This window comes from Hibiscus syriacus, unplaced genomic scaffold, assembly GCF_006381635.1.
Source record: "Hibiscus syriacus cultivar Baekdansim isolate YM2019G1 unplaced genomic scaffold, ASM638163v2 tig00116976_pilon, whole genome shotgun sequence".
Lineage (NCBI taxonomy): Eukaryota > Viridiplantae > Streptophyta > Magnoliopsida > Malvales > Malvaceae > Hibiscus > Hibiscus syriacus.
Window position 1 is genome coordinate 895,908 of NW_024063500.1, and position 24,672 is coordinate 920,579.

Here is a 24,672-nt window from a genome sequence, read left to right on the forward strand (position 1 = left end):
TGAAACCTAGCACTCAAACATATTGAAGTTGGGAGTTATAAGAGATGGCAACCTTCTTATCAATCAAATATAACAATGAAATTTTTAAAGAATAAAATCCTCAATATGATAACTAAGAGAAAAAAACATGAGAGAATCCTTTTTTAACATGAAGTTCATGTTAAACAACACACAATCGATTGGCAATAGACCAAATGGTCCAACCTGAATAAAATACTGCAACAATACCAAAACTTAGTTGATATGAAATTGCTCTGTTCAAAACTCCCACCAGCACGTAGGAACAATATTTTTTTTGATAGAAATAGGGAAGGCCTCATTAAAAAACCCCTTCTTGACCTCCATGTTACTACAATAACATGAAGGTATTGGAAGGAGGAAAAGAGTGCCTTGTAATTTATTAATATCAGAATAATACAAAGCCTTATCCTAGGTAGCTTTTGTTACAACATAAGACTTGAAAATCCCACAAAGAACATAAATAACCAGCTGAATAGCAGAACTACCTAACTCATACCCTATTAATCATCTTATACCTTCTTTAGCTAATATATCAGCTTCACAATTAGCAGCTCTCAAAATATGCCTAACAATAACATTTCTACTCTCCACTAAGGCAGCAATGTCTTTCACCAAAAACTGGAACATAGGAGTACATAAAGCTGGATTTTAATCCATTCAGAGCAGTTAGGGAATCCGATTCTAGGATGACCTTGGAATGAAGCCAAAGCTTTCTCCTCCATAAATAACAACCTCTTTGATAGCCAACTTTGCAAGAATAGGAGGACCACCCCCAATTTTATCAGAAAACGAACCATGCTGCAGCCCTTTAGAATCCCTTATCAAGCCACCTATGCCTCCTTTATCCCAGTCCTTGGACATCACACCATCAACATTTAACTTAACTAAACCTAGGGGGGAGGAATCCAGCAGGTGGAAGAAAGACTACCCTTCTTCCTTCTTATCCCCAAATCAGCAAGTCTAACATCACCCACAAGAGAATCGAAGTGGATCTGAACATCTTTAAATCTCGCAACAAACCATGATGCAATCCTAAAACGAACAAGGAAGAACAATAACGGACCATCCACCTTTCCTTTCCCAAAAATAATTTCATTTCTGCACTTCCAAATCGACCACAACACTGCCCTAAGGATGAACTTCCAAATGGTGGAGTTCGGGACTAGATCATCCCAAATAATTATGAAATCCAACAGTGTTCGAGGAGCAACAAAAGATACATTCCATGATGAAAAGAATCTACTCCACAACACCTTACAACCTCGCAATGTACAAAAGATGAGAAACCGATTCCACACTTACCGCACAACGGACAAGAGGAGTCTTCAATTCCTATTACTCCTCGCTTTATTAATTCCTCTAACTGCCACTCTCTGGTGAGCAGCCTGCCAGACAAAGGTTTCCACCCTTAGAGGAGCAACCCCTTCCATACAATGATGTCCCAAATGCCTTCATATTCCTCATTACCAGCCCAATCAAATAACACTTAACACAAGATTTAGCTGAAAAACAGCCCTCCCCATTCCCTGTCCAAACCCAACAGTCCTCTTGCAAGGATGATAGAGATGAAGTATTCAACAAGGACATAAGCTGCAACCACTGTTCAACCTCCCAGTCCACTAGATTCCTTCTCAATCTTATATCCCAGCAACACCCGGAAGGAGAATTTTCTCTAAACTCTGCAACTTTACCATCTTATTCATTGATAGAGCAAAAATCCTAGGGAACCTAACTTTTAAAGGAATCGAACCCAACCAAGAATCCTGCCAAAATTGCATTGACCCACCGTTCCCATCTTCAACATAAGTCTTCCTCAGACAGTCCCCGAAATCATCATCAGAAAAGAAATTGTTTAAAATTCCCTTCCAAATCCAAGAAGCCGAGAGGACAATGAGTTCACACTCAATAACGAATTAAATTCATATTATACACACAACAAACCACCTTTTTCCACCACGAGTCCTTCTCCGTAACAAATTTCCATACCCATTTACCCAAAAGAGCTCTATTTAGAAGCATCAGATTCGGAATTCCCAATCCCCCCAACCTCTTCGGCTTGCAAACCAGTTTCCAATTCACCCAATGAATATTCTTCTTCTCAGACGAACCCCCAAAGGAAGGCAGCCATAATGGAATTCAATTCCTTCACACACCACTTGAATTCTAAAAAGAGAAAGAAATATGTGGGAAGAACACAGGACTGACTTACTAAAACTGCCTCCAGCTAGAGATAGGGAATTAACCTTCCAACCAGTCGATTTTTAATGAAATCTTCGAACAATTGGCTCCCATAAGGCTGCAGAATTTCTCTTAAACCCCAACGGTAAATCTAGTAATCTGTTGGAAAATAACCCATTGAACAGCCGATTTCATTAGCCCAGCCTGCTAACAAGTCCGGTTCGACATTAATACAAAAGATTTTACTCTTAGATAAATTCAATTGCAAACCCATCAACAATTCAAAAATTAGCAACACCCTTCTAACATTCTTCAAGTCTCGGAAAGAAGCCTACTAAGATAACAGGTCATCCGCAAATTGCAAATGTGACAGCATAAATAACCTCTCTTGATTTCCTAACTCGAAGCCTGAAAATAGTCCTTTCCACTGCTTTAGCCAATCAAATGTAGCAACTCTCCAACTAAATTAAACAGCATGGAGATAACGAGCAGCCCTGTCGAAGTCCTCGTAATGTTTGAAATTTTTCTGTAGGTGTCCCATTAACTAAGACTGAAATTGTTGTTGTAGACACGCATTGATTAAACCAAGAAGACCACTTAAACCCAAACCCCATCTTACACATTATTTCATCAAAATAGACCAATCTACCGAATCATATGCTTTTAAAATCTACTTTGAACACTACCCCTTTCAAACCCTTTTTCCTCCAATAGTCGATACCCTCATTTGCAATAAACGAACAATCCATAATTTGTCTCCCCGGAAATGTAGGAACAATATTAACAACTAAAACGAATAGAACAAGCCTAATTCACCAATAAGTAAAAATGGAAAAAATAGCAAATACTATAAATTGACAACAAAGAACTTCAGCTCTCTACCGTAAAGATCCAAAATGAATTAAGAAATGGAAAGCCTAACCTAAATAAAAGGCCTTAACAAACACCAAACTTGATCAATGTGGAAAATACAAACTAAGAAATCAAATGTTTAACTGTTCAAACTATAAAGAAAAACTTAATCTACCATCTATCAATATAGATTATTCTTTTTTCTGTTGCATGGAAAACACCAATAATCCAGTTTAATTATTGTTCGAATACGTATTCATTTTAGCACATACAGCAGTATCACTTTCATTGTCCAGTATAATAACACAATTCGATGCAGAAATCAGGTCATCGGATAAAGCCTGGCCAGAATATACTCAAGTACATGCCTGACACATTAGATGGAATTCTCCTTCCTCAGGGTGGATGCCAAAATCTCCAGAAGCTTCTAAAGGAACATTACCAAACCAGCCACTTGTATATGAAGGAATATTCTCTGACCCGGAAACATAAACTTGCTGAAATATCCTGCAAAAGAAAATATTGGATAGATCAATAACTTCAAGGACATACTAGAATTAGGTCCTTAATGCTCAAGTTATCTGATTTAAATGTATCAAGTACGCCAATGCATTCATGAACATAAAATAATCACATAAAACAGAGTAGTAAACCTTAGAATACATTTTCCACTCTGAAATGCCAAGAAATTGGCGGTTAGAGTGGAATTGAAGAAAAGAGGGGTTAATCTAGAAGATGTTCTGTGTCCTTTTGTCACAAATATGAGAAAACAATTCAAATCTGTTATTCTTGCTCGGTTGCAGAGGAGTTGTGGTATAGATTTTTAAGGTTTTGGGATATCTCTTCAGTTATGTCCAAGAACCTTCTTCCCTACTTTGTTCTGATCTTATCTAAGGGAGTGTTCTACTATTTGGAAGTTATTCCAGGGGTTGTTATGTCTTATGGAAAGCTAGGAATTCAGTGGTGTTTGAAAACTGGAATCTAGACACTTCATCTGTTCTTCATTTCCAGGTTTAGGTTGGGTAAATGGTTTTTAGCGAATTCCCTCATGTTAATATTCAGGTTGACTACTAGTAGGGGATCCATCGCTTGCAGACAGATTACCTATTAAATCCTATAAAAAGAAGAAGGTTCTTTACTGGTCTCCGCCTCCTTCTGATTTCTTTAAGTTCAGGTGGAGGGAGGGTAAGAGGTGATGGGCAGCAGGGTGGAATTGGAGGAGTCTTGAAAGATTCGAAATGTTCGACTTAAATACATTTTCTATGGCGTGGGACCTGGTCCTCTTATGTTAGCTTAGCTGAAAGCTATTAAACAGGAATGATGTATTCCTTTCTTCTGAATGGGCTTTGAAGGGAAGACTAATCCTAGAGAGTGATTGTAAATCAGTAGTTGATTGGATTTTGAAGCCATTTTCTGCCTACGTTTTCATACTTTGGTGGGGAAATTGGGGCCTTAGTTTCTGCTAGGGGTTTATTGTTAGATGGATTCCTAGAAGCTGCAATTGGGAGGCAGACAAGTTAGCTAAGGAGGGGATTGGTTGATATTTAGAGCTTCATGGTTGTTTTGGTTTGTATTATTTCGGGCAGTGTATTATGTAAGCTGTAATCTTATGTAATTATGGTTTATTAATAAGATGAGCTACTCTTTTCCTCCTTCCGCTAGTTGCCTCTTCACAAGAGCCAACTAAGAGGGAGGTTTTAATGAGACCTCTATTCCTATAAAAAAAAAAAAAAGCCATACCCTCATGATAACAGGAAAAGAGAAAATAAATCTTACATAAATTATATCAAGATACCACCCAAACCACAAAAGTAATCTCAAATTGCCACAATAAAAAGGTAAAGACATCTGCAAGAACACTTGCAATTTCCATATTACAAAACGTTAAGACCCAAACCAAATAGCGTTTATTCTTGCAATAGATTGGGTTACTAAAATTTGTGAAAATAGAGTGCATTTTGAAAGAATAATTGGATACCCTAGGCAACAAAGTTTAGCAATTTTTGCCAACATTGTGAAAAAAAGGAACATAAAAAATGGTGCAGCATAGAGACAACAAAGTTACGATGAATTTACTAGAAGGCCAGCACATTGCCAACAATGGTGGCATCCAATAGAAGAGAAATGAAAAACTGGTTAGCACCTAAATATAACTAAGCATTAAAGAGTACAGGAACATAACCAAAAAGAAGGGAAAAGAGAGAGATTATATATACATCATTTGCAGATATGTATAAAACAGAGACGGGTCGTAAACCACTCAAGAAGATGCATAAAAAATTACTTTAAGATCTCAGACCTGCTACAGAGAGAAATAACAATTTTTACTGCCCATTTTAATTGGATGTTCGACAAAAAATTATCAAAATTTTCATACATCATATCAACATAAAACACACAGAACATGTAAATAAAAAACCAGGCAAAGATGTGCAAAATATAGAAAAATAATAACCATTTGTGCGTTCATGCTACAACTAGATTTAGTTAATTTCAATGGAGTGCTACAAAAAAATATGGATGGATATGAAAGCAGGGAACTGCTACAGAGAAGAGGAAACAAGGACATACAGAAAAAAATGATGGAGCATCGTATATCTGAAAGGCCAACCCTGTCACATCAATCTGTCCATGAAAATAGGAAATGTGTCCCTCTTGACATGCACAAGTGAACCTGCCAATAAACAAAGTTGACGGGTATGTTATAATGGAGAGGAAAGATAAAGGAGGTGATGAAAGAGAAATCTGACTACTGAATTTAGGAGATTACAATAGTTTTAAATAAACTGAGTAGCTAACTTCTAAAAGGACTTTTCTGCTAAAGATAAAATTCTATCTACATATAGAGATTACAAAAAACCTAGAATATCCTTTTATCATAAAAGACTCATAAACAAACAAGACTCTACACAGCTGATTCTAACAGTATATATATCCATCAATCATACTTTATACTGTAAGTAGGGGTTTCAGTTCTTTTACCTTCCATAGCATGATATAGCCCTTCCAAAAACAAAATTGACAAAGATAGATATAAACCAATCAGTACTTCAAGTTCTAGTATGTGTATTAGATTCCTTTTCCCTCTCTATAAGAGAACAACCAAAAAAATTGGTAGAATCTTTACCTTCAGTTCTTTTACCTTCCATAGCATGATATAGCCCTTCCAATAAACAAAATTGACAAAGATATAGATATAAACCAATCAGTACTTCAAGTTCTAGTATGTGTATTAGATTTCCTTTTCCTCTCTATAAGAGAACAACCAAAAAAATTGGTAGAATCTTTACCACTTATTAAGGGAGGGAATAAAAGATCTAAGGCCTAAAAAAACTCAACCACTGCCATTTGATATGTTTCTAGGTCACAATTCACGAAAAATTGTCTCTCCAAGGACAAGGGTAGACGGACTCAATCATAGTGGTTTCATAAATATCAACCATTCTATGGGATAATGTTATGTAATCAGACTAGGAAGCAAGCATCAAATACAAGCATGTTGCCAACACAGATACATTCTATTTTTTCTAAGTTAGTCAAGTATTTGGATGGTCTTTGGAGCCATAGCCATGGCCTGATATGTGTCAGACATTGGAAAATTCAAGAACGATGAAGTGTTAGAGCAAAATGGTATTGTAGTGTAGTGATACTATTATATCTATCCCCCTTCGTCAATAATGATATGGGAAGTCAAACATGGAAGCCGCTCAAGAACTTCCAGTGCAATTGATTGTGAAATTTAAGACGTAAAGAGAAGTCGATAGGAAAAGAGCAAAAGATATCACAAATATCACATAGGAGTGCTAAAAACACCTTTGAACATGGTACTGGAATACATACAAAATGACTTGGTTGTCCATGTAGCTTCCAAAAGATCAGAACATGACATGTGTATAATGCCAGAAAAAAAACAAATGCAGGAAAAAACAAAGTGAAGTCAGAAAAGCACCTCACCACTGGCTCTTCCTTTAAGCCATGTGACTGGAATTTCTAAAATCCTTTCAAAAAGCTGTAGAAAAGAAAAACATGAAAAACAGACATCAAAAATTCATGCTGGATCAAATGCAGACAGAAAAGTTAATCATCACATTCTTTTTATTCCTTACCGGAACAAAGAGGTTAGAAATATTTAAATTTGCATGCCATTTTTGATCTAGAGTATCAACAAAAACATCAGTAGACAACCAGCCACCATCTTCAGAGACCAAATCTGATCTCCAAGTTTTACAATTGCCACAGAGTTGTACATGCACAAGGCCATAATGATTTTGGAACTTCACATATCCAGAAGCATTCTCCATCTCTCTACAAACAATATCAAACGTTTTAAAACATAGAACTAACATAAGCCATCTATTGTTCATAAACTTTTTTACATGAACATGGCAAACACATATATAAAAAAATATCAGATAGAGTACGTGTGTATTGATTATTTCAAGGACAGATTAGGCTTCAAGAGTGATTTCACTTTCAAAATGTGTTTGAATATTTTTTTGGCATATCAAGACAACAAGTTTGGTAAATTTCTAAACTGAGCTTAAGGGAATAAACGATGTGCTTTAAATTAATCCTCCAGAGGCCAAATTTCAAAATGCAGCTTTTAGTTAAGTATTGCGAAAAAGAAAAAACACCAAAAGGGAGTAAAGCTCCCTCAAGTTTAAACTAATCTCGTCTTTCCCAAGCCACAGACACCTTCAACTATAGGAAATTCCATCAACATCAATTTCGGAAGTTCCTCTTTGTCTCCTCTCCAATTTCCATTTCATCATCTTTTCTTCTTTTGCTTCATACTTGCACGTCTCTAGAGCATGTTTGGTAGAGAATATAGCCATAGGTACTGACGGTCGAGAACTTGAGTCACTATTTATTGTCTGGTTTTTTTTTTTTAAATGGAGTGGCCAAAATGTTGGGTCTTTGACCATTTAAAGATGGTTTAGAGTTATTTATAATGGTGATTTAAAAGGCTCAAGTGGAAATTTTAATGGTTGTGAATTCAGTTTTTTTAAAGGTATGGTGCAGTCGTTTCACAGTGGTGGAAGACTGATAGAAAAGAAAGGGCGAGGCATAACCGATTCCTTTTTTCTTAACTTTCTCAAGGCCCCTTTTCTTCAGAGTCCATCACAATTCATTGTTACCCTAAAAACAATTCAGATCATGGATCTCACAATGCCCCAATTTATTGAACTTATCAAACACCAACCTCATATATCCAGTAGAACTGTAGAAAACTATATGATAAAAAAACAGCTATATGTTCGCTGGATGGAAGGCTTCCTCTCTTTCTTTAGCAGGGAGATTGGTATTGATTAAGTCGGTTCTATGTTCGCTCCCAACTTATTATTTTTTTATAGGAATAGTAGGTCTCATTAAAAACCTCCTTCTTAGTAGTCTTTACCATGAGGTTAGAACCGACTAGCGGAAGGACGAAAAGAGTGCCTGAATATATTAATTATAAAAAGATTACATAAGACTTAAACCACTCCATGTAGATACATAAAACTAAACACACTCTAATAACCCCCTTGGAATAAAACATCCGAACTCAGTACAACAAAGTGAACCACTATCCAATCCCCTCCTTTGCAAGCAAATCTGCCTCGCAATTGCAGCTTCTCAGAATCCACCTCACAATGACCTCATTCTCAGAAACAGTAGCCGCAATATCCTTAACAAAATTTAAAAGAAAAGGTGGAACCAATCCGGATATTTCAACCAATCAACGGCTAACTTGCAATCACTTTCAATAATGAGCCTTCCCTTCATAACCCATTCTGATGACACAAAGATGTCTAAGCCTCTTTTGATAGCTTTCAACTCTGCTAAAATGATAGGAGTAGGACCTATTTTTTGAAAACCAAAAGCTTAATTCAATTCCAATCTCTTAGAATTCCCCCAATTCCAGCTAACATCCTAACAAACTCACAGCACCATCCACGTTAAACTTAAAAACATCGATTGGAGGAGGACTCCAGCTAACCACTGGCCTGTTCAAATCCATAGAAGCTGAAATTTTATCAGTCAATGAAGGATCCCCAATTAAAGAATCCACTTGAATAGAGAGTAGAGGATACTTAGCTAGGAACCATTTCGCTAACCTTAACCTAACTGTGAAAAACAGTGAGGATGTGTCCATCTTACCTCTTTCAAAAATAATTTCATTTCTCATCTTCCAAATTGACCAGAAAACATCCCCCGGAATAAACTTCCACATATCTGAATAAGGCCTCAAAACAGACTATGAATTTAGAAGTGATGAAGGATCAGCAGGTAAGGCTAACTTGATACCCCAGTAGCCTATGATTTTGTTCCATAACACCCACGAAAATTGGCAGGAAATAAACAGGTGTTGAACTGATTCTTCAGCTTAATTGCAAAAGGGGCATTGAATGTCCTCCCCTATAGGAACTCCCCTTTTCTTCAATTCCACTCTAACCGCTAATTTATTGAGTGATACTTGCCAAAGGAAAACATCTACTCTAGGAGGAACCAGTCCCTGCCAAACACATTTACTCCACATAAAAGGATCCTCATCAACTGAGGAGATTGAAGTCGTGCAAGCTTTTACAGAATACAACCCCTCACCCACGCCATCCCAAAGCAAACAATCCTCCAAAGATTCATTTAATTTTATATCATTGAGCTTACCCAATAATCCAACCAGCTGAACCACTTCCCAATCATATAGGTTCCTCCTAGTCTTAATATTCCACTCCCATCCATTCGAATCAAAGCTACCAAAATCAACAACCTTACCCCCTTGGTTTGATGAAAGAGCAAAAATCCTAGGAAAAAGAACTTTCAAAGGAAAATCCCCCAGCCATGTATCATCCCAGAAGGAAATTGATTTGCCATTCCCAACTTGTAGCCTCGCATGAGATCTAATGCATCCTCCAATGAAATCATCCTTCATGAAGCTATTCACAATACCTCTCAAAATCCAAGAGTCCTTGTGAGAAAGGACTTTAATTACATCCATAGAAAGACAACTAACATTATATTTAGAGCATAAGAAATTCTTCCACAAGGAATCTTTTTCATTTGCAAACTTCCAAACCCACTTTCCCAACAAAGCTATTAGTAAGCTTCAAGTCAACAACTCCTAGACCCCCTGCACTTTCGGTTTACAGATCTTATTCCAACTCACCCAATGCATTTTCTTCTTCTCTTCCCCTCCACCCCATAAAAAGTTCTCCATCAAAGAGTTTAATTTTGACAAATCTTAGATGGAATCTTGAAAATGGAAAGATAAAAGATGGGTAAAGAGGATAATACCGACTTGATAAGCATCAATCTACCGGCCATAGACAAAGAGGAAGCTTTCCATCCCGCCAATTTCTTTTCGAAGTTGACAATGACTGGCTCCCACAATTTCTCACAATTCCTTTTAGCCCCTAACAGAAGGCCTAAATAAACCGTCGGAAAGGAACCAATAGAGCAGCCAATGTCCTTAGCCCAATTTCCAATGATGTCCACATTAATACCATAAAGTTTGCTTTTAACTAAATTAAGATGAAGCACTGTCATAAAACTAAAGATCGTCAACACTCGTCTAACATTTTTAATTTGAGTGATGGAGGCTCGGCAAAAAATAATTAAGTCGTCAGCAAACTGGAGATGAGTCAAATTGAAACAGTTTTGACTCTTTCCAAAAGAAAATCCTTGGAATAAGCCCGAATCCACAACTTTAGTTAACATCATATGAAGAAGTTCACCAACAAATAAACCGTCGGAAAGGAACCAATAGAGCAGCCAATGTCCTTAGCCCAATTTCCAATGATGTCCTCCTCCACATTAATACCATAAAGTTTGCTTTTAACTAAATTAAGATGAAGCACTGTCATAAAACTAAAGATCGTCAACTCGTCTAACATTTTAATTTGAGTGATGGAGGCTCGGCAAAAAATAATTAAGTCGTCAGCAAACTGGAGATGAGTCAAATTGAAGCAGTTTTGACTCTTTCCAAAAGAAAATCCTTGGAATAAGCCCGAATCCACAACTTTAGTTAACATCATATGAAGAAGTTCACCAACCACGTTAAACAATAGAGGAGAAATACTACATCCTTGTCGCAAACCTTTCACAATATGAAACTCTTTGTAGGAGACCATTCAATAAAACAGATATTGAGGCTGTGGAAATACACTGATCAATCCAAGAACACCACTTTTTTTCGAAGCCCATCTCCTTCATAATCCTTAACAAAATCTGCCAATCCACTGTCATATGCTCTGCTAAAATCCACTTTAAAAACAAACCCCCTGCAGTCCTTGTTTCCTCCAGTAATCGATGCCTTCATTGGCTAAGCAGGCACAATCCAACAATTGCCTCTCCGGAATGAAAGCAAACTGTGTAGGGCTAACAATATCTTTAACACAAGATATAAGTCTTTTTGCAAGAACTTTAGCGAGAATCTTATACAAGCTACCCACTAGACTAATAGGTATATAATCTTCAATACTCTCAGGATTACCTTACTTTGGAATCAAGGTAATAAAAGCGTGATTAACCCGTGAACCCACTGCTTTCCATTGTAGAAATCTGTAAAAAACTCCATAATCTTCACCTTTAAAAACTTCTAGTACTTCTTGTAAAAACCCACTTTGAGCTTGAGACAATTGATTAAAATCAAAATTAAGGCCCTCAACTTCTAGTGTTGTTTTTTCATTATAGGCATTCTTGAAAAAATTAAATACCGTCTTTTATCTGTTCTGGATCCGAGATTAATCTGCCTTTAAATTTGATAGAATGAATGTAGTGTTTGTTATTCCTTTCATAGCACTAAGGTGAAAAAACCTTGTATTCCTGTTGCCATCTTTAATCCACCTGTTTCTGGATTTTTGAAACCAAATCCTCTCCTCGATCCTTGGGAGTCTCCATAATTCCTTTTTAAATTCAGTCAATGATCCTGTTCCCCTGGAGATAAATTTCCACCTTGACACTTTAAGTCCAACCTGTTAATTTTGATTCCAGCAACGAAATGGACTCTGCCAGCTCTAAATGGCCACTTCCAGACCAGTTCCTGATTTATTTTAGCTTCCTGCATATTCTGAAAATTCCACCACTATTGTTCTTCCTTTCTCTACTACCATAGATTCTACAACTAAGTCATCGAACCTTGTTCTTCTAAAAGAAAGTTAAAGAACCTAAAAGGTTTAGGGCCCCAATTTATAGACTTATCCTCCAGCAAAACTGGATTATGGTCGAAATAGATTTCGGTAAAAGAAACTGCGAAATGTTAGGGAAATCTTAAGGAATCTTGCAAAATTAGAAACCGGTCTAGTCTTACCCATGTTGAAGATTCCTATTACTGCACCAAGTGAAAGAACCTCCTGACAGGCAAGTTAATAAGTTTCACAAAAGACCTGAAAATATCGATAGTATGCCAATTTTGTGATTTCCCAATCTTCTTCTGGATCAAGATACGCGTTGAAATCTCCCCCTAAACAAACTGGTAAATTTATAGCTAACATAGTTTAGTAGTTCCTCATAAAAATCCTCCTTCTCAGCTTCAACAGGAGGCCCATAAACATTAATAACAACAAACTCCATCGGACCATACTTAAATTTTCCCACTAACGCCAAAAACCTACTATGAACATATTGATCTGTGACTTGAACCACATTCTCATTCCACAAAGAAATCAAACCCCCGATGAACCTGTGCCGGAGAGACCTGCACCCCCTTTAACAAGTACCCCTATCCTTCTTAAAATCGACCCATTGCATCGTTCCAACTTGGATTCTTGAATGAACAGAAAAACTGGTTTCGTCTTCTTGACAAGCCTTGCTACAGCTACACACTTTTCACTCCTCCCGAGACCCTAATGTTCCACGAAATAATACTTAATTTTTCATAAACAAGAAAAACCCCCTACACACAGCATATACAGTCCAACCATCATCCTCCCCTTACTACATCTGACTTTTTTCAAGACTTAATAATTTTTCAATAAAAGCCTCCTTCCCTTCCTTAAATGAAATTCCTAACATCTCACAGACTTCCCATGTATCCAATGCTTCCTTCATCAATTCCGAAAAAGAGGATGAATAAATAGTCGAATTATTAACCAGTTCAAGAGCTTCAGAAATTAAGACTCTCCTCTTCCTTCTATTTTCATTTCCTTTCCCTAAAGCAGTCATAGTAGTTGCTTCCACACTCTCGACGACATCACTGCTAATGACAGGGATCGTAGATGTATTCTGGAAATCGACAGAACAAATGAAGTCCTTATCTTGTCCACTTCCAATAATAGTTCTAGAAAATTGCTGACTTCTTCTAAAATCAAAAATGTTCTGCTTAGTCCTCGAAGTAGCCAGTGGGCGAAAATCATCATCTTCAATAGCAGAACACAACCATATTCTTCTATCTCTTGACCTTCTATAAACTCGAGCAAAGCGTCCTCTTCTCCTTCTACCATCAGGGGCACTTCTAATTGACAAACATGTAGAAACAGGAAATCCCCAATTCAACTGCTTTGAAAACTTCGCTTCACTGTTTTCAGCTTGCATCAGAGTTCTTCTAGTAGCTTACCAAGAACCATACCATCATCTTCCTTTCCCCCTTCCCCCCTTTTATTTCTTCTTCTAATGGTATATTTCTTTCTTCTGCACTAAATTCAGACAGATTCTGAACCTTATTTTGATTTACTGACCTGGCCCAATTCAACTTCACAGCAGGGCCAGCTGGGATAATTTTAGTAACAGGAGAATAAGACTCCTAATTAGAATCAAAATGGGCCGAAAGACTCTGGCCCGCAACTTCCCGCAGCCCAAGGCCCGCATAATCCCCACTGAAATTTAATTCAAATTTGTCTGACACCTCATTAGTATTGGGCAGAGAGTCAGACTTCTTTTTCAGATAATGTTCCCACCTCCTTCTGACAACCCCCTATCTTGACTATTCTGAAGCCACGTGTCAACCTTTGACCAGAATCCTTCTGCTAAGTTCTCACAATTGTCTTCTTCCTTCTCTGTGTTTCCACCATCTTCCCCCTTTGACACATCGTCACTGCAGCTGCCATATGAAAAATTCTGCCTCATGTCTCCTAAAGCTTCAGAGATAGATTTAGAGTTGGATCCCACATTAATTTTTACTTTAAACGATCTTCCATAAGATCCAACAATAACAGATTCTTGTACATCAAAAGGGCTTGCAACCCTTAACAGCATTCTGGCCGAAGAAGTCATCTCTATTTCTTGTTTCCTCCATTATACTAACAACCTTTCCCCACTTACCCCAAGCTTCTCCAGAAAAGGTACGCTCCAGCTAAGAAGCGGTAAACCAACCAACTCGACCAAGCAATAGGCCAAAGGGACTCCATCTTCACTCAACAAAGGATCTACCCAATCAAACCAGCAGTGGAATTTCTCTCTAAGACTTGACCACGCCTTTAAAAACTCTTCATTTGTATTGAATAATAATACTGGCATTCCTAACATAACCCCACCTTACTATCTTAACCTGGAAACCCTCATTTGCCAAAGCTCTCACCACCATATCAGGCTGAAGGGAATCTTTAATAACCCTGTTAAGGAGTTTTTCACCCAGCAAAAATCTTCTGATGGGATGTGCATATCCTATACATTTCTCACTCCATTTGCTTTCTTCTGGCCTCCCCTATTCACCATTCGATGTTGATCCAAACTCCTACTGTTAGCCACACTCACAACCTCCTTGTACGTTCTGCCATCTCTCAAACTTGGTGATTTCTCCAACTCAGCGTGCTTTCTACATTAGCCTCTCTATCTGGCTTATATCCTTCCAGCTGAGTTCCTTTTACATCTGTTGCTCTTTTCCTGCCCCTCTTGTACTTTGCAACCCCACTGTGACTCTCTTCCCATCAATCAGCGTTCCGTTGACATTCTGGACTGCTCTTCTGCAACCTTCCTCCATCGCATATTGCACAAAAGCAAACGTGGATGACTTATAATTCGGTTTACTCATAACTTGGAATAAAGACCCTCACTATTTTTCCATAATGGTTGAAAATCTCTCTTAACTCACCTCTAGTAACTCTCATACTAAGAATTCCAACAAAAACAGTCCATTCCTCACCGAATAATGAACGACCAAAAGCACTCGCTCTATTTCTCTCTCTATTTTTCTCACTCATGATTATGTCGCTCCCAACTTATTATTTATCATTATTTAAGATACCAGCTTAGGTTCTTAATTCCCTAAACTCAATTATGTCCAAATTCCTATGGGGAGGGGGTAATGATAAAAATAAGATCCATTGGGTTAGCTGGCCTAATGTGTGCAAACCAAAGTTGCAGGGGATTTAGGTGTTCTGAATATGTACTTGATGAATAGAGCATTCTAGAAAAATGGTCTTGGAGATATGCCAATGAAAGGGGGTCTGTTTGGAGGGAATTTATTTGTTCTAAATATAATCTGGATCCATCTTTGTTAATGTTCGACAGTAAGATCCCACAAAAAGTTTCTTGGATTTGGAGATCTGTGGTTAATAACCACTTTAAAGATGATCATATTAGCTCCAAGTTTAGAAGTATGTGTTCTTTTCTAGTGGGAGATGGCAAATGTATTCAATTCTGGCAGGACATATGGGTTGTGGAATATCCTCTTCTACTCATTTTCCCTAGATTGTTTTCTATTTCCACGAACAAAATTGGCAAAATATTTGAATTTGGGGATTATAGCTCTGCGGGCTGGACTTGGGATGTGCAGTTTCGAAGGAACCTAAATGACTGGGAATTACAGCAGTGGTCTAGTTTGATGGCTCTACGATTTGGTCTTTCATTCCAGGGGTCTTTCATTCCAGGGGTCGTTCTTTGGACCACTTGGAAAATTAGGAATTTTATTGTGTTTGAAGGGGGGAAGTTAGATATGACAGAATTTTTCTTCTTAGCAAGGTTTAGGCTTGCTTCTTGGTTCCTAGCAAAGCATAAACGGGTTTCTATTCAAAAGGATACTCTTATTTCAGATCCTTCATTAGGGGACTCTTGTTCTCTCCATTCTAATCAGATCGTATCTATTTTTCCTTGGTCTCTTCCTCCTATAGGTTTGTTAAACTGAAGGTAGACGCAGCTACTACAAAGGATTGGAAGAAGAGCGGTTTAGGAGGAGTTTTAAAGGATTCCTCAGGATCGAGCTTAGGCTCTTTCAAGTTTTCTGCTGGTCCGGGGCCACCGACTTTTATGGAATTAAAAGCTATTCAGAAGGGGTTGTTATTCTTTGCTGATTTTCGAGAGAGGATCAAGGACCGTTTGATTATTGAAAGTGACAACAAGGTGGCAGTCGATTAGGTTAAGGAGACTGAATTATGTCCTGATGTTTACGCTTTTATGATTAAAGATATTGTTCATAGGCTTAATCTATTAGAAGGTGTTGTTAGTTGGGTAAATAGGACAACCTGTGTTTTAAAAAGCACGCCTGAGGCGCTTTGAGGCGCTAGGCGAGGCGAGGCGTTTAGAAGAAAGCCTCCGACCACCAAGGCGGCGGCGAGTACATGAGGCGGCGATTCAGTCGTCGGAGGCGGCGAGAGGCGACGAGGCGATGCTTTTAGCGATTCACATACAATGACCCATTTTTAAATTTTGGGTCTGGGCTCGATTTTCTTCCAACAGTCAGACCTTTTAATCTTCCAACAGTCAGACCTTTTAAATTCCAATTACTTACATTAATGTATTCCTGGAACTTTGAACTGTCTCTTGACCTTCTAACGTCCAATTTTTTAATTACTGTATGTCTATAAATCATGATCCAAGCTCTCTAGTTTCTCCGATGCATACCCTGGAGCTTCTTTTCCCTCCTAAAATTTTCTCTCCCTCCTCCATTCATGCTTAATTCAGCGATTGGTTATATCTATAACCATGTTGGCATTGTCAACATGATGAGGAGGTTTACAAATCAAAGAAACCTACATAGGCCCGCAATCGCCAGATTTGCAACATCGTTCATCACTCTCGCCCAGATGCATAAGCAAAAAAACAATTTGCGAAAGATGATCACGTCTTCAGAATGGAACAATACCAAGTGGTCAAACGATCCTGGTGGGAAGAGACTAACATCAATTATTTTGCAAGAACGCTTTTGGAGAAATATAGTGTATGCTTTGAAGTTGACAGGACCTCTTGTCAAGGTATTGAGAATGGTAGATGTAGACAAAAAGCCGGCCATGGGATATATCTATGAGTCCATGGATAGGGCTAAAGAGACTATCGCTCTTAGTTTTTTACACAAAGAAGAACACTATAAGAAAGCTTTTGAGTATATTGATGCAAGGTGGGATTGCCAACTTCATAGGCCACTGCATGCAGCCGGGTTTTTTTAAATCCGGAAATGTATTACGAGAATCCGGAGAATGCAATGTGTGTAGAGGTTATGAACGGGTTGTATGCTTGCATTCAAAGGCTGGTACCTGATTTGAGCACTCAAGATAAGATTGGGGAACAATTAACTTGTATCAAAATGCCAAGGTCTTTTTGGCAATCCGATGGCTGTAAGACAAAGAAAGAAAAGAGCTCCAGGTAAAAAACACACACACACAGACGCATATATGTATATTATATATATATATCATACCTCACAAAATTAAATCTTGATTTATTTTATATGTTAATAGCGGATTGGTGGTTTGCATATGGAGCCTCAGCACCGGAGTTACAGAAATTTGCAATCCGAGTTCTTAGCCTAACTTGTAGTGCTACGGGTTGCGAGAGGAACTGGAGCGTTTTTCAACAACTTCATTCAAAAAGGAGAAATAGATTGGCACAAAGTCGTTTAAATGACATGGTGTATGTCAAGTTTAATCGTGCTTTGCGACGAAGATATCAAAGAAAGGACACCACAGATCCTATTCTTTTGAAGGAAATAGATGAAAGCAACGAGTGGTTGATGGGCCATATGGACGATGAAGATGGTGAGGAGGACGACTTTGTCTTTGATGGAGATGATTTAACATGGTCTGCTGTTGATAAAGCTTCTGGGGCATCTCAAGCTACTTATTCCACTAGAAGAACATCTACATCAAGTTCATCAAGAGATAGAGGAAAGGGTGTTGCCCAAACCTTCACTCGTAGAAGGCCCTCTACTGGACTAAATTTGATTGATGAAGACGATGAAGAGATAGAACAGGATATTGGACTTTCCGAAGATGATGGGGAGGAGGAGGTGCTTGGGATTGATGTTGATGACGATGATGATGAAGACGAGTTTTAGGCATTTGATTATTGATGATGTTTTTATTTATCTTTTGAGATACAATATGACCTATGCTACTTGGTTTTTTTGCTTATTAAGTTGTTTTGTGTTTGAGATATGGTTATAAAATATTTACAAATGTTTTGTAAAATTAAGCGCCTCGCGTACGTGAATCTCTCGCCTCAAAGCGCCTCAAAAAATTGAGGCTCTCGGGTAGCTAATCGCCTTGGAGCGCCTCACGCCTTTTAAAACAGAGGACAACCAATTTAGAGGCTGATGCCTTAGCTAAGGAATTGGCTGAGCTAGTGTGGTTGTTTATGGGTGGTTTAAGGTTGCTCTGTGTTTTCTGTTTGACTGTTTCCAGGTTGTATTTTATGTATTCTCTTATGTTTAATAAAATCTTAAGGCACTCTTTCCTCCTTCGCTGATTAAGGAGCTTCCCTACAAGTTTCATTAATCAAGAAGGGGGTTTTTAACGAGGCCTGAAATTCTTATAAAAAACAGCTATATTTTACATTATTAACTCTAAAATACGCAAGAAAAGATCTATCAAACAAAACATAAAAGACCAAGGTCTTCCTTATAGCAAAAATGGGTATGGTGAAACTCCAAGAGATATGGTAAAAAGTACATATTCGTTCTCAATATTATCATATACAAAAAGTCATTTAGTACATAAGTGTGAGATTCTCAACGCAACAATTATTAAAAACTACTACTCAAAGTGAAAAAATGGCACATTGAATGCCCTATGACAAACTCTTAAATGCAATTTAAGGTGCAGTAAGAAGAGAAATTAAATTAGATCTTAATTCTTTCTTTATTAACATAAAAACACAATTGATTCACTTCAATATAATGCTATAATAGCTACTGAAATACTCTAATCTGTTTTTTCTCCCATAAAATCAACTATCCAGTGAAAACAACATAAGATTTTTTATATTAGTATACCATATAGGAAGAGGAGTCAAAAATTCTATGGAATTCCATACATGAGTATGAAAAGTTGTATTGCCGGTCCATCATAGATAAGAAAGAGACCATTAAAATAAATTAAAATATTTATTACATGCATCCATATGCACGTAAAGATATAGATTAGGAGTGGAGTTTGCACCTGGGCTCTCTGTCACCAAACGCTAGCAGCATCAGTGTTCCACTCTTGAAATGGACAGAATCCACAGTAACTGGAAGCATCTTCTCAATGCCTTTGGTTTGCACCACATTTACCCCATCAACAAGTTCTGCAACAACATCTTCAAACTTTGGAGCCAGACCATAATTAATCTTTTGAAGAGATTCAGCTAAAAAATTGGAAAACCATTCCCCCATGTTGTCGGGAAAAGAAGGCAGGTTAAATTTCAAGTCTAGAGGCCAAAATGTAACCGAATGGTATGCTGAAGGAGTGGGATCAGACTTTATGGAAGTAAAAGTTGATGTATGACTCCTTTCACCCTTTGACACATTATCATCCATATTCCTATTTACATTATCGTAACCCAAATCTTCACCATCTACTTTAGAATTCCTTGTTTTCGCAGCTCCTGCAGCATTTCCATCATATGCTGAATTTTTGCCAATTTTCCTAACACCGCTAAGTCTTTCAACGGTCATAAGAAATGGATCACGTAAGAAATTGAAATTTGCTACAGTTGCATTATCATTAATATGTCGGTTTTCTTTCTCTTCATATTGTTCTCCAAACTGACTATAAGTGAGTAAACTTCCTTCACCACCACTAATGTCAGCAATAGAATCATCTCCATTTTTTAACAAGTGGGCATTAAGATCTGATAAATCATAACTTCTAGCTGCCTCTGAATGATCACAAGAGTCCTCTAGGGATAGGCCATGAAAATACGCAATCGCTGCAGATGCACTACGCTCAAGGATCCGTCTCTTGGAAGCAACACTAGAACAAGAAGTATCTCTCCCATTTAACTTTTTCTTAAATTTGTTCCCTTTAAGCCCTTCAATAACTTTTGGCCACAATGAAAGCCCTGAACCTGGAATTTTCACACCAAATGATTTCTCCAATTCTGCATGTTTCATGTCATAATCAACATTGGTGTCCACGCAATGATGATCCCTCTGATGCATCTTTTCATCCAAGCAAGAAAATGACTTTAAGCTTGTCATTTCAACTGAAGGACCTTTCTCTTTAACCGTACCATCTTCAGATCTATCTGAAATTCCCACGGAAACAATGTAACCCATCTCTGCTGCTTTCCTGGCATCATCATCCCTCTCTCTTTCCCAGCGAGCAGCAGATTCCTCTCTGGCAATCCGCCTGCTTTTAGTACGAAAATCAATCCCTTCTTCAGTTGATAAATGTCTTTGTAGAACATCTTCTGAAAATGGTAACCCCAACCAGGTATAATCCTTCTTTTGTGCAATCAATAAACTAGGATGAGATAAAACTGCATCTATTACAATCTTGCCTCTCCTCAAGCTTGCAAAAGGCCGAACATGAATTTTCATGCTGGGAACCTCACCGCAAGAGAACTCTTCACTATGAGGTCCAATGGAGCATGCTTCCAATGTGATGCTTAATGGAGAAACACTCCTAACCTTACCAAAATCAACCTCGCGCTGTATATGTTCACTAAGTACCGAACAAACCGAAGGCAAAAGCTCTGCTTCCACGAAAGCTTTAGCTTTCTTCTGTCCGTACCAACCAGTAAACACACAGCAGACAAACAGCAGCAAAAACAGAGCATCTAACCAACAGTAACCTTCATTCCACAAAGGAGACAAAGATCTGACCAAAGCCCTGCTCCCAGCAAAAGGCTCCTTAACACTTTTAGCAACAAACCCACTTCTCAGCCCAATAGTTTTCCTAAACAGCTCAATATTTTCCCACAAAAATGGGAAAACCTGATTGCTTGAGCAATCCAATCATTCTGATTCTCCGCAAATACACGCTTGCGAATAACTCTTTTGTGGAGCTTCCCTCTATTGAAACCGAAGCAGCGCCTATTGCTTATTTTACCATTTAAAGAGCTTCCAGTTTGTATCCCGAGAAATGGGGAATTAAGTTTTAGGCTCATTCTCTTCTACTACTTCTACTTCTACTTCTTCAACTCATGGACTTCCACTCATTATGTTGGGGACCAAGAACCTCGTTGTCTCAGTCCCCTTTCAATTCAAACAATCTTAAGGTTCTCAAACATTCCAAAATAATCCTAAAATTAAAAATTCAACAAATCAACAATTTGGTTTTTACCCATATTAATTTTTTAAAAAAACTAAAATTATAGGCTGTTTTAGGAATAGAGAAAAAAAAAGAGGGAAACCTGGAAGAAGAAATGCGTAGAAGTCTTGAGAATGCTTGTGGAGTCGATTATTCCTAATTTTCAAATTGAACTCCTTTGCTTTCTTCTTTTCAAAAAGAGGAAAATGAAGGCAGTGTGTTGCTTGCCTGGCTTTGCTTTAGAGTTTTGTATGTGATTCTTATTATTTTCGTGGTAACAACAAAGAAAGAGATAAACTTTGTGGAATTCTTCGTCGCTTTGTTGACGAAAATGCATCCGAATAAATTACAATATGGTAAAACTTGTTTTTTGTCACTCAATTTTGAGTTCATTTCTTTTTGTCATTACTTTAAAATTTTCTTATTTTATCATTTAACTTTTGAATTTCATTTTTTAGGTCGACCTGTAAGTGTTTAATACTATTTTGGGTAAAATGCAAAACAAATCACACAGTTGTTAGTATGTTTACAAATGGGTCACTAAATTTATTTTATAGAAAGAAGGTCTCGTTAAAAAAACCCCCTCATAACCGTCAAGCAAAAAGACTCAACGTACATTGGAAGGAGAAAAAGAGTGTCTTAGAAATTTTATTGCATAAGAACCATGTACAATAAGAACACACTACCACCCAAAAACGATGGCAGCCCACTCAACGTAATGCAAAACAGCACTACCAACATATATATGTTAATACCCTACAAAAAACTACCTCTAGGTTAATCAACCAAACACAAACATATCATTCCCAAATCTTCCCGATATACCAATAATAGAAAAACAACAACTCAATCAGTTCCCCATCATTTAATCAATCCCTAATTTGGCAAATTCATCCGCTTCACAATTAGTTACTCTCGTCACATAACGAATAATAACCCCTTCATTGACCACAATGTCTGTAATATCTTTAACGGTGGATAAAAGCTTGCTGGGTTTTTTATCCACTCCACTACCACCGCACTATCAGACTCCAAAATAAGCCTTCGATTCACCGACAAACCCAAATCCAGGAACAGTTTCAAGCCTCTCCTCACTGCCATCAATTCTGCCATAATAGGAGGATCGGATCCCACTTTTTTTAGAACGAACCCAACATCACTCCTTTATCATCTCTGATAAACCCATTAATATCACCCTTCGACCACCACCTGTCCATAGCACCATCTACATTTACTTTAATAAAACCAGTATGAGGTGGAGACCAACTAAATATCTTTTGAGATATTTTTTCATCAAACATAACACGATCAACTAGCTCTAGATCCCCCACAAGACTATCGAAAGGGACCATCAATTTAGGAAATCTTGAAGAAAACCATGATGTCACTCTGTACCGTGAGAGAAAAGATAACAAAGCGCAATCTAATTTCCCATTATTAAAAATAATATCATTCCTCATTTTCCAAATTGACCACAAAACAACTCATGGAATGAAAGCCCAAACGCATGAGTGTGGCACAAGATAAAGCCAAACTGAAAATAAGGCTACAGAGCACTCCAGAATTGCAAATGAAACCTGCCACCAGCGCAAAAAGCTAGCCCATAACCCCAAGACACTTTGCAAGAAAAGAATATGTGAGAAATCGTTTTTAAACCAACCCATAAAAAGGACAATAAGGATCTCCTATACCTTGCACCCCACATTTTATTAGCTCTTTCTTGACCGCAACCTTCTTGTGCACCACTTGACAAATAAAATATTCAACCCTATGAGAAGCTACACTGGCCCAGATATTTTTTTCCCATGGAAAACTATCGACCGAGTTTCCAAGAAAAATTTTAAGACAAGATTTCACTGAAAACCTCCCATCGCCTTCTCCCGCCCATACAAAACTATCATCCATCGATGGAGAAAAATTTAAATTATACAACAATGTCATAAGCTCAATCCATTGCATCAACTCCCAATCGGCAATATTTCTCCTCATGGCAATATCCCAGAAACAGCCTGACGAATTAATTTTCCTGAAATCGACAATGTTACCCTCCTTGTTGATTGATAATGTGTACAAGCAAGGAAAATGTACCCTCAATGAAACTCCGTCCAGCCAAGCGTCATGCTAGAATCTTATTGAGTCCCCATTGCCTGCCTTCAGTAGAAAGTTAATTCTCAAACACTCCCTAAACTCGTCATCCTAACAATAATTCTTCACAACCCCTTTGCATATCCGAGAAGCTTTATAAGAGGCTGAACTATCCACCCCATAGTATTCAGATCAATATTATTTTTTCAACAAATTATCTTTTTCCACCAGGAATTTTTCTCGTTAGCAAACTTCCAAGTCCACTTTCCTAATAAAGTTCTATTCATAAGCTCAAGATTTGGAACCCTAATCTCTCCCAACACCTTGGGCTTGCAAGCAATCTCCCAATTAACCCAATGAATTTTGTTTTTAACACTCGACTTCCCCTAAAGAAAACTTGCCATAATTGAGTTGAGCCTCTTCAAAACACACCTTGGTAATCTAAAAATCGACATGAAGTATATTGGTAAGGAGCAAAGGACCGACTTAATCAACACCACTCTAACAACAATGGATAGGGAGGCCGACTTCCACCCATTCAATTTTTTGTAGAACTTTTGAATAACCAAATCCCATAAAGAAACTGAGTTTTTCTTCGGCCCAAGAGGAAGCCCAAGTAGTTCGTTGAAAAGAACCCATTGTGCAACCGATTACAGTAACCCACTCAGAAAAAATAATGTCATTCACATTGATACTGAATAACCTTCTCTTTAAAAGATTAATCTTCAACCCTGACATCAACTCAAAAATCAGAAGCACCCTTCTCACATTTTTCAATTCCCCAATAGACGCATTACAAAAAATTAACAAACCATCTGTGAATTGAAGATGGGAGAGCTCAAAAGAATCTCCCAGACTGTCAATCTCAAAACCTCTAAACAAGCTTAACCTCACAGCTTTCGACTGTAGACACCCATTTTTGATCGGGTTTAAAAAATATTATAAATATTAATTATATATTATTATTATTATTATTATTAATGTTACATATTATATTTTACAGGCCCAGCAATTACCCATAAGCCCAACAAGGCCCAAGACCCAGTTACAAATATCAACCCAATTGCAAGATGTTGGTTCGAGCCCAAGACCCAGATCCAGACCCAGATCCAGACCCGGTTACAAGACCCGCCAGCCACCAGAGATGCGTCTGTGCTTCACTGTTGCTCCCATC

The 24,672-nt window shown here is 37.8% G+C and overlaps 1 protein-coding gene across 1 annotated transcript in view; it reads right to left on the reverse strand.

Annotated features, from left to right (window-relative positions):
• LOC120192674 (protein TIC236, chloroplastic-like) overlaps positions 1 to 21,428 on the reverse strand; it is a 42,676-nt gene extending 21,248 nt beyond the window's left edge. Inside the window, 9 exon segments of the mRNA XM_039195417.1 lie at positions 3,420 to 3,511; positions 3,514 to 3,534; positions 3,537 to 3,558; positions 5,623 to 5,692; positions 5,694 to 5,725; positions 7,001 to 7,060; positions 7,158 to 7,356; positions 19,338 to 21,078; positions 21,081 to 21,428. Coding sequence (XP_039051348.1) covers positions 3,420 to 3,511; positions 3,514 to 3,534; positions 3,537 to 3,558; positions 5,623 to 5,692; positions 5,694 to 5,725; positions 7,001 to 7,060; positions 7,158 to 7,356; positions 19,338 to 21,078; positions 21,081 to 21,270 — 2,427 coding nt within the window. The 5' untranslated portion in view covers positions 21,271 to 21,428.
• Positions 21,429 to 24,672: the final 3,244 nt, after the last annotated feature.